This window comes from Eubalaena glacialis, chromosome 13 (genome assembly GCF_028564815.1).
Source record: "Eubalaena glacialis isolate mEubGla1 chromosome 13, mEubGla1.1.hap2.+ XY, whole genome shotgun sequence".
NCBI classification, from domain to species: domain Eukaryota; kingdom Metazoa; phylum Chordata; class Mammalia; order Artiodactyla; family Balaenidae; genus Eubalaena; species Eubalaena glacialis.
Genome location: NC_083728.1, coordinates 28012024 through 28023071, shown reverse-complemented (window position 1 = coordinate 28023071; position 11048 = coordinate 28012024). Strand labels below are relative to the sequence as shown.

Here is an 11048-nt window from a genome sequence, read left to right as displayed (position 1 = left end):
CAACTACTGAGCCCACACACCACAACTACTGAAGCCCACACTCCCTAGAGCCCATGTGCCACAACTACTGAGCCCGCATGCTGCAACTACTGAAGCCCGCGCCCCTAGAGCCCATGCTCTGCAACAAGAGAAGCCACCGCAATGAGAAGCCCATGCACCGCAACAAAGAGTAGCCCCCACTCGCTGCAATTAGAGAAAGCCCACACGCAGCAACGAAGACCCAACTCAGCCAAAAATAAATAAATAAAAAGTCAAATTAAGCTCTCAGAATTATATGCCAAGCTAATATGTAGCTCTTGTCAAAGCAATAGAAATATAATCAAGTGTGCTCATTTGATCTACAGAAGAGGTCATTTATAGTTACAGTTGCTTTCACTGAATAGCAAACTACATGCATTTCAGATGGATTTTGATTTGTAAATGATAATTCCCCCAGTACTTCACAGAAACACATCTATTGCAAATCTGAAGCCTCGAGTTCACTTGCCTTCAGTGACAGGCAAGTAACACAAATGAAGGGAGAAGGTCTGGTGTATTACCATGGTATGCCAGAGTCATCACTTTGGAGTTTTAGTGCTGCTCTTGATACTTAGCTTCTTCAACAGGGAAACTTTAGGGAGTGGTGAGAACTGTAGCAAACTGGAGAGGGTTCCAGAAGATTGACACTTTTCAAGAATGAGTAACCGTGTTACTGAGTCTTTTAATTTTTTAAAAGAAATCAGATTATCTAGATTTTTATATTAAAATTTTTTCAGTTTATTCATCTGAAAATAAAGAGTTTGTCCAGAAAAAATACTGTAAGGCCTGGAGGATGGGACAAAAACAATGACACAGATATCAGAGGAAGAGCTTTCTTAGGCAGAAGGAATGGCATGCAGTAAGGCCCTAAGGAATGAAAGAGCTTGTTGACCTGAAGGAACAGAAAGGAGGCCAGAGTGACCTGACTGTAAAGAAGAAGGAAGACGCCACAGAGGTAAGCAAGGCCAGGTCAGGTGGGGCCTCACCGGCTGTGGTAAGGAGTCTGGATTTTACTCTTAAGGAAACAGGAAGCCATAGTTTGGTGTTAGACAGAACAGTGACAGGATATAATTTACCTTTTGGCTGCTCTGTGGAAAATTAATTAGAGGATTAAACAAGAAACTAGTTAGGAAACTATTGTAGAAATTCAGATTAAGATAACAGAGTTTTCATTGCAGCACTGTTTACACAGCCAAGACATGGAAGCAACCTAAATGTCCATCAACAGAGGAATGGATAAAGAAGATGTGGTACATATATACAATGGAATATTACTCAACCATTAAAAAGAATGAAATAATGCCATTTGCAGCAAAATGGATGGACCTAGAGATTGTCATACTTAGTGAAGTAAGTCAGACAGAGAAAGAGAAATATCGTATGACATCACTTACATGCAGAATCTAAAAAGAAATGATACAAATGAACTTATTTACAAAACAGAAACATACTCACAGACTTGAGAACAAACCTATGGTTACCAGTGGGGAAGGGTGGGGGCAGGGATAGTTAGGGAGTTTGGGATTGACATGTACACACTGCTATCTAGATCCCACATGCATGCCACAACTAAGAGTTCACATGCCACAAATAAGGAGCCCACATGCTGCAACTAAGGAGCCCACCTGCTGCAACTAAGGAACAGGCAGACCACAACTAAGACCCGGCACAATCAAATAAATAAATAAATAAATTTTTTTTAAAAAAAGGATAACCAATGAAGACCTACAGTATAGCACAGGGAACTCTGCTCAGTATTATGTAACAAACTAAATGGGAAAAGAATTTGAAAAAGAATAGATACATGTTATTTATAACTGAATCACTTTAATGTACACCTGAAACTATTACAATATTGTTAATCAACTATACTCGGATATAAAATAAAAAGTAAAAAAAAAAAAAAAGAAAACTAGGAAAAAGGATAACAGTGACTTGAACTAGATGGAAAGGCATGGATGGTCTTCAGATATACTTCGAGGGCACAGCCATAGGACTTGCTGATAAATTGAATGCAGTGAAGCAAAGTAAGGAACCAAGGATGAGTTCTAGGTTTGGAGCAACTGGTATATATTGTTACTATTTACTGAAAAGGGAAATAATAGGGTAATAACAAGGCTTGGTGAAGCAAGGTTCCCACCAAGAGGATACATTAGGCATCCAAATGGAGATGTCACTTAAGGAGGCAGATATATCAGTCTAGAGGTTTGAGAAAGTCTGGGGTTAGAGATATGAATTTAGAAGTGATCAGCATATGGAAGGTGTTAAAAGCACCAGTGGGGGGGAAAAAAAGAAAGAAGCCCTGGTGATTCGGAAGGAGGGAAGGAAGAGCATAGATAGAAGACAAAAGAAATTGCCTGGCCAATTAAAGGCAAACTAAGAGTCTGGTAACTCAGAGGTCAAGAGAAGAAAGCATTTCAATGAGGAGGTAGTGACCCCTATGTCAAATACTGCTCAGAAGTCAATGAAAGAAAAATAGGGATGCCTGTATTGAGTTTGGCCACATTGGAGATAATTAGTGACCTTTACAAGAGAAGTTTCAATGGCAAGGTTAAAGCCAAATTGAATTGAGTTGAAAAGTGAATGTGAAATGAGAAAGTAGGGAAGTGAAGGCAGACAGAATTTTGAGAAATTTTTCTTTGAAGAATTGCAAAGAAATCGGGCATAGTCCAGAGAGGGATATGGGACTAAGGGATGTTTTGTTTTAAGATGGGAGGTACGAGAACCTCTTTGTATAATGATAGAAATGGTCCAGTAGAGAGGGGGAGAATGAAGAGAATAATTGAAGATGAAGTCCTTGAGTAGGGTAGAAAAAAGGGGGTGTGGACAAGTGGAGGGGTTGGTTTCTCAGGAGCAAACACCATTGTTCCATCATAAACAAAAGGAAGACAGGAGTTGTAGAGCCAGATGAAAGAATATGTAGACCTAGTCAAGAGAAGATGAAGGAGTTGTTTCCATTTTCTCAAAATATGAGTCAAGGAGTAATATTTTAGAGAAAGGAAGCAATAGAAAATTGAGGAGCAAGGAAAACTCATGGGATAGTGATTTCAGAGAGTGAGAAGTCAAGCTTCCTAGAAGAAATCAAGAGATTAGGTGGGGAAGTGTTGAGTGCTATTTGAGGTTTGAGGCCCTGAATTTCCTATAAAATCAGTGAGGCCAGTTAGATAATTTTCTCCAAGAATAATTAGCTGATAAAGTATACATATGGAGAAGCCAAGCAAGTGGTTGCATTCCACCAAACTGGGAATATTTTAAGCAGGTGGAACATGGAAGTTGAGACTGTCTGCAAAAAGAATTGTTATAGGGCTAGATCATGATATCCAACCTGAGTACAGAGGGAAGTGGAGTCAGGAGGTTGAGATGACCAGTGAAAAAGTAGTGAGGTCAAGGGCTTCATTTCAATTTTAAGAGTGATTCAGTCTGGCAAGTAGGAGTTGGGACAAACTGGGGAAGGAGGATCTTAAGTTTTTATAGTCAGGGTATTTCTATGCAGAGTCTAAAAGGAGAAAATTAGGGAGTCAGATCAATCTAGATTCAACTTACATTTATCAGAATCGAATGTGTGCTACACTCTGTACTGGGCACTTTCCTGTTATTTCATTTAATCCTCACAATATCCCTGTGCTTTGGGTAAGATAAATCCTTGTTTTATAGATGAGAAAATAAAACAGAGATGATTAAATGGTTTGCCTAGGATCATGCATCTGATATGTGATCAAGCAAGGATTTGAAGCCAGATCTTCTGATCCTGAATCCAATACTCATCCTTTGACAGCTGCAGTGATACTTAGACACTAAGGCTGGAGGTACTCATCAAAAAGGTGTGCTAGGGATGACTGAGTCAAGCCATAAGCCTGAGGCCAGTTTCAGTGTTCTCAGATGAAGGGACTGGATAGTAGACAGGTGACTCCGGACAGAACTTTCCAACTCAGGATAAAGAATCAGTTCTTTTTGATTAGTCAGATAAGTAGCAATGGGTTGGGAATACTTGGAACCATGACACAAGTCATGGAGCTGGAGACAGTAAAATCCCTGTTGTCTCAGTTCAGGATCAGTCCTGGAAAAGGACAAGCCAGCCAGTTCAACACCATGCAGCCCCAACTAGGGGGAAAGGAAAGAGATGGAGCAGGAATCCACATGGGGCCTGATACAAACTCTCTCCATGGTGAATGGCACATTCCTGGAGTCCCTAACAAGACAGAACTGCAAGTATTATCAGAGGAGAGTTGCAGTCTTTGGTGTAAAAGTAGAGAAAGAGAACCAGCAGACTAAGAATGTGTTCCTCACAGACCCTAGCTTGCCTCCTTGACTTCCCCTAAAATACCCAGAGATTGAGCCCCATAGCCTGCCTCTGCTTTATATCTCTAGACTCTAAAGCTACTACACTGTCCAATACAATAACCACTAGCCACATTTAGCTATGTACATTTAAGTATAGATTAAATTAAAATTTCAGTTCCCCACTCACACTAGCCACGTTTCAAATGCTTAATAGCCAAATGTGGCTAGTAGTTACCATATTGGACAACACAGATATGGAACAATTCTATTGTTGCAGAAAATTCTATTGGCAGTGCTGGTCTAGAAAACAAGAATCAAACAGAATGAACATTCCTTATTTATATCATCTGGGACCATCCATGGGCCAGCAGGCTGAGAGCTATGGGCAAGACTGAGATTATTACCACTTACTGGTCCATACTGTTCTCCCTAATACCCATATGCACCTTACTTCACTCCTTATTTATTTCTAAATATAGTGTATATAAATTATATATAAAACATAATATTTCTAAATATAACTGGGTAGAACTGCCAGACACAAACAGGGTACAGTAAAGAATGATTTAACAGAACTGTAGGGTCCAATGATGTTAGACTCAAGTTTAGTTGAGGTATCAGACCACAGAAATTTATCCCAATCTTCCAGCCATGTTTGAGGATTCAGTTTCCAACAGGTACATACTTGGGATTTACACAGCACATAACCTCATTCCTGCAAAATATATAGAACACTTCATTCTGTTCACACGTTGTTCTGCATCTTCCCAACGTACCCCAACACTTCATGGCTGAAATTAAAAGGAAAGGAGAGGGACGGATCAGTCTTGAAATAAACAGAGGGCTGGGGAAGGGGGAGGCCAACGCCCAGTAGAAAAGACAGTAAAGGGAAATAAGAAGACATGAGGAAGAAGCCCTCATTAGGCATCCTCCAGGTTTAAGGGAGATTATAGTCACTATCTTTTCTTTTCCCACTTGTGTCCCCAGTCACAATCCCAAAATTCTCCCCACTCAGTGGCCTGGGACCTACTAGTCAGCTTCCCTTCCCTGGCCTTTGAGGAGGCAAGAGGACCCCTCTTTCCAGGCTTTCATCTCCACCATATTATAAGGTACACAGGTGCCCAGGTATCAACTAACCATCTTTTCCCTTTGCCCTTGGATACCGTCTCTGACCATATTAATGAAAGGGGACAGGAATCTGAAATACACCCCTCAGGACGTCTGCAAGTCTTCTTGGTTATCTGTAAAACTCTTCTCCACAACATCCCAGAGCTTTTCACTGGTCTTAATGAGCTGAAATAATTAGGAACAGCTGCTCTGGGGAAACTACAACCTAAAGTAGCCCAGATAAATTGAGGTTGGCTGAGAGAGTGGAATCAGAATCCTCAAACAATCAGAAATTAAGGAACCATTTTCATAGAGGCAATTGATCAAAATTCAAATTCTCCCAAGGAATGTTTTTGGAAAAGCTCCCACTTCCTCTATACTCTATGTCCAAGTCTCTCTCCTCCATGTACCTGCCCCACCTCACCATCATCATGTTCAACTTCTCCAGAGCCAACCACAGAGAAGGTCAGAGTGGTCAACTAATAGCACTGAAAAAATCAGCACCAGGGAACTCAAACTTCCCCTTGGCTAGAGAGGTATCCAAAGGCCATTCTCCCTGCCCAAGGCCATTCTCCCAGCCTAAGCTATGAAGCCCCCAGAGTTCCCTGAATATGCATCAGGTTCCCTGACCCACTGCCCCTTGGGAGAGATCCTGGTTACCTGGGGTGACCTGGACCAGGAGCAGGGTAACAGTCAAAATCAGACGAAGGAACTTCATGAATGGTAGGAGCTCAGGTAGAGATAGGTTTCTTGGCTGGCAAGACAGACAGAGGTCTCCATTCTGGTCGACCAGTCCAGACTGGTATTTATTGCCCCAAGGAGCATGGCAGAGCCATGATCGGTGAACCAGAAAGGGAACAGTCATTTAAGATTAGACAGATGAGTAATCAACCACATTGGTTGAATGGCTGTTGAATATGCCACACTTTTCTGCTCTTCCAGAGGAGGCCAGGAGAGGGGGAAGAGAAGTTAAAAAGAAGACACAGCCTTGTCTTTGAGAGTTTTTGGCTTCTGGGGAGCCAAGAAGGGGGAAAATATTCCTACTTTTTTTTTTTTTTTACTTTTTATTTTATACTGGAGTACAGTTGATTAACAATGTTTTGTTAGTTTCAGATGTACAACAAAGATTCAGTTATACATTTACATGCATCTATTTTTTTTCAAATTCTTTTCCCAATTAGGTTGTTACAGAATATTGAGCTATAGAATATTGTGCTATATCTTTTTAAAATTTTTTTATTTTTTATACAATTTTTAAAATTAGTTTCTATTTACTGTTATGACAAAATATTAGCTATATTCCCCATGTTGTACAATACATCCTTGAGCTTACCTTACACCCAAAATTTGTGCCTCTCCCATCCCTATATTGTCCCTCCCCCACCACTGGTAACTGCTAGTTTGTTCTTTATATCTGTGAGTATACTTTTTTGTTATATTCACTAGTTTGTTATATTTTTAGATTCCACATATAAGTGGTATCATACAATATTTGTCTTTCTATGTCTGACTTATTTCACTTAGCATAATGCCCTCCAAGTCCATCCATGTTGCTGCAAATGGCAAAATTTCATTCTTTTTTATGGCTGGGTAGTATCCCATTGTGTGTGTGTGTGTATGTGTATATATATATATATATACCTCCTCTTCTTTATCCATTTATCTGTTGATGGACACTTAGGTTGCTTCCATATCTTTATCTTGGCAACTGTGAATAATGCTGCTATGAACATTAGGGTGTATATATCTTTTTGAATTCGTCTTTTTGTTATTTTCAGATATATACCCAGGAGTGGAATTGCTAGGTCATATGGTAGTTCTATTTTTAGTTTTTTGAGAAACCTCCATGCTGTTTTCTACAGTGGCTGCACCAATTTACATTCCCACCAACAGTGTACGAGGGTTCTCTTTTCTCCACATCCTTGCCAACATTTGTTGTTTGTGTTCTTTTTAATGGTAGCCATTCTGACAATTGTGAGGTGATATTGTGGTTTTGATTTGTATTTCCCTGATGATTAGCAATGTTGAGCATCTTTTCATATGCCTGTTGGCCATCTGCATCACCTCTTTGGAAAAAATGTCTTTTCAGTTTTTCTGCCCATTTTTCAACTTGGTTGTTTGTTTTTTTGATGTTGAGTTGTATGAGCTATTTATATATGTTTGTTTTTACTATTAATTCATTTCTGGTAAATGAGAAGAGAGAGAGAGAGAGAAATGGTACTTCTGTGTTCCTTGGGTTCTTTCCAGAAATAGGACATCTTAGGATGTCCCATATGTTAGTGGTTCATTTTAAGGACACTGAAAGAAGGGCAGAAGCAGAAGGAAATACCTTGATAGCTCCATGACCGTCACCACTGGAAACTAAAATGTCAACATTTGTGAAGTGAGATAAGCAGGAAGATCACAGACCTTGCTTTTAACAGCACAAGTTTAATAAGAACAAGTAGCATCCTTGTAGGTAGCAAAGAAAAGCCATTTACCACTATTGTGGTATTTCTTATAATATATTGCAGATTGTATTATTGACCCCAATCCTTCACCCCTACTTGAATCCACACTTTTGTCAAGGTCTCATCCTAAAAGGAATGTACTCCCTGTCCCTTCATTTTTATCCTGGCTGTGTGACTTGCTTTAGTCAATGAAGTATGGGCAGAAGTGACAGTGTGCCAGTTCTGAGCCCAGGCTTTAAGAGGTGATGAATGTTTTCACTTGCCCTTTTGTGCCTCTGCCATCACCATGAGAAGAATATGCACTGATGGTCCAAAGACAATGAGAGATACATGGAGCAGAGGCATTCCAGATGACCCACAGATCTACAGTGAGAAATAGAGCTGCCCCTGTCACTCCAGCCTCAAGCAGAGTAACCCAGCCAAACTCCAGCTAGCTGCTGACATATGAGCAATAATAAAGGATCGCTGTTTTAAGCCAAAGTTTTGGAGTGGAGTGTTATATAGCAATGGTGTCCTAATCCATGAGGTCAGAAGTTAGATCAGAAAAGAGCCAAATGCTTTTTAGCACAATGATGGCAGGGTCTATCATTTCAAAATGGGTAGAAACAAAGACAAACTAACAAACTATATCAGAAACTATTCCTTCCAATATAGAATAGCACTGTTGTCTCCAAGAAAAATTAATGCTCTAGACTAGAAGTCTTCAGACATTTTCTGTCAAGGCCCAAGTAGTAAATATTTTAGGGTTTATAGGCCACACAGTCTGTCACAACTACTAAACTCTGCATTTATAGCACAAAAGCAACCATACACAGTATGTAAATAAATGCCTATGGCTCTGTTCCAATCAAACTTTATTTATAGACACTGAAATTTGAATTTCATGTAATTTTCATGTCAAAAATTATTATTCTTTTGATTTTTATTCAACTACTTACAAATGTAAAAACCAGTCCTAGCTCATGGGCCATGCAAAATCAGGCAGCCAGCTAGATGTCGACTGGCAAACATTAGAAAGCTGAATAATGCCAAATAATGTCAGGGACATGGGATAGAGGAATACTCACATGTTGCTGGTGGGATGTAGATCAGAGGCAAAACAACTGTGAAGGTTTAGGGCCCCTCACTTGCTTGGACCCATGTAAGTGATGGGAATTCTAAAACATTCTAGGTAAAGAAGGAAAACCAGGTTGCAATCAGGAAACATGAGTAAGTAAGCATTTCAGGTAAATTATCTTAAGAGATCCCAATAATCTATTGTAATTTCTTAGCTTCTTCTAAATAAATATTAACTTTTGGACCTAACTTTGAATTTGTAATTTTGTGTTCTTCTTAAAAAGAATCCCCAAATTGTAAAGGTATAAGGCCCCACAAAACCTAGATCTTCCTCTGAGATAGAGGCAGCCATTCTGGATAGGAATCTAACGACCTTCAGTCCAATTAAGTGTAAGCATTTGTTCTAACCTAAAAATTCTACTCCTGGGTACATGTCCCAAAGAAGGCTACACACATGTCCATAAGAGAATATGCACAGGACATCTGTTAAAGAAAGGTTCATGGTGACAGGGATTTGTAGATAATCTAGACTCCATCGCTGGGAGAGTTGAAAGGTAAAACGTGATGGACACACTCCATAGAGTGTTACGTAGCAGTCATAAGTTAGAGAATTAAGTGTATCCAAATAAGTATGGATGGATGTTTAAAACTAGTGCTGACTGTAATGGCATCACCACTTGGAACACAGTTTGACAATTTCTTATAAAGTTAAACATACACTTATCATACAACCCAGCAATTCATTCCTAGGTGTTTATTCCAGATAAATCAAGTCATGTGTCCCAGACACATGAATTTTCATAGCAGCTTTATCCATCATAAACAGAAACAACCTAAATATTCATCAAGTAGTAAACAATAAATGACGCTATAGCCATACAATAGAATACCACTCAGCAATAAAGAAGAATTAGCTGCTGCTACACACGATCTGGAGGAATCTAAAAAGCATTTGACTGAGTAAAAGAAGCCAGATGAAAAGGGAACACAGTAAGTCCCCTACATACGAACCTTCAAGTTGCAAACTTTGAAAGATGCGAATGTGTGTTGGCATGTCCAATCACGTAAGATAGTTCATGTGTCTGGCGTACGTTGTCACATGAGTGCATCCTCTACAAGTGGTTGTGCTTTTGTGTACTTTACTATACAGTACTATATAGAGTACAGTATCTTTATTTCAAGCCCAGGATGTCCAGAAGCAAGCTTAAGAGCAGTGGTGATGTAGCAGGTACTGCTAAGAAGCGCCAAGTGATAACGATGGAAACAAAAGTGAAAATAACTGAGAAAGTGGAGCAAGGTGAAAAGATGGTAGACATTGCTTGTTCTTATAACATGAATCATTAAACCATCAGCACAATTCTAAAGAACAAGACAAGATCACGGAACACGTGAAGTCTGCTGTGCGATGACATCGACAATATATTGAAGAAGCATGGAAAAGTGATGGAGGAGATGGAGAAACTTCTCAGTGTGTGGATACAGGATCAGCATCAGCGTCGAGTCCCGCTCAGCTTAATGCTGATTCAAGAGAAAACTAAAAGCCCTTATGAAGACTTGAAGAAGAAACACGGTGAAGAATCAGAGGGCACATCTTTTAATGCCAACCATGGCTGGTTTCATAGGTTCAAGGCTAGAACCAACTTTCACAATGTAAAATAAGTGGCGAGGCAGTGAGTGCAGATATGGTAGCTGCACAGGAATTTCCTGAAACACTTCAAGAAATTATTGATGAAGGCACTTATTTACCTGAGCAGGTTTTTAATGTGGATGAGATAGGACTGTACTAGAGGAGGATGCCAGACCGATGTTACATCAGTAAGGAGGAAAAGTTGATGCCAGGCTATCAAGCAGCAAAGGATAGGCTAACTGTGTTGCTTGGTGGCAATGCTTCCAGCAATATGAAGCTGAAGGCTCTCTTAGTTTATCATTCAGAGAATCCAAGAGCCCTTAAAAACATAGCCAAGGGCTCTCTTCCCGTTGTGTGGAAGAGTAACCGCAAAGCCTGGGTTACACAGGCCGTTCTCCAGGACTGATTTTCCACCACTTTATCCCGGAGGTAGAGAAATATTGCTTGGAGATGGACATCTCATTCAACATTCTTTTGCTGCTCGACAGTGCTCTGGGCCACCCCGCATT

The 11048-nt window shown here is 39.9% G+C and overlaps 1 protein-coding gene across 1 annotated transcript; it reads right to left on the bottom strand.

Annotated features, from left to right (window-relative positions):
- Positions 1 to 4962: 4962 nt before the first annotated feature.
- On the bottom strand, positions 4963 to 6124 carry DEFB121 (defensin beta 121). Its single transcript, XM_061209612.1, has 2 exons — positions 6067 to 6124; positions 4963 to 5090 (listed from the first exon to the last, which is right to left on the bottom strand). Exons 1-2 carry the CDS (start codon positions 6122 to 6124, stop codon positions 4963 to 4965), a joined length of 186 nt encoding a protein of 61 aa, XP_061065595.1.
- Between the last annotated feature and the right edge of the window lie 4924 nt (positions 6125 to 11048).

Coding starts and splice junctions, on each gene's coding strand:
- DEFB121 (XM_061209612.1), bottom strand. CDS start 6,124: ATGAAGTTCCTTCGTCTGATTTTGACTGTTACCCTGCTCCTGGTCCAG. Junction 5,091..6,066: donor CCTGGTCCAGGTCACCCCAG/GTAACCAGGATC, acceptor TTTTAATTTCAG/CCATGAAGTGTTGGGGTACG.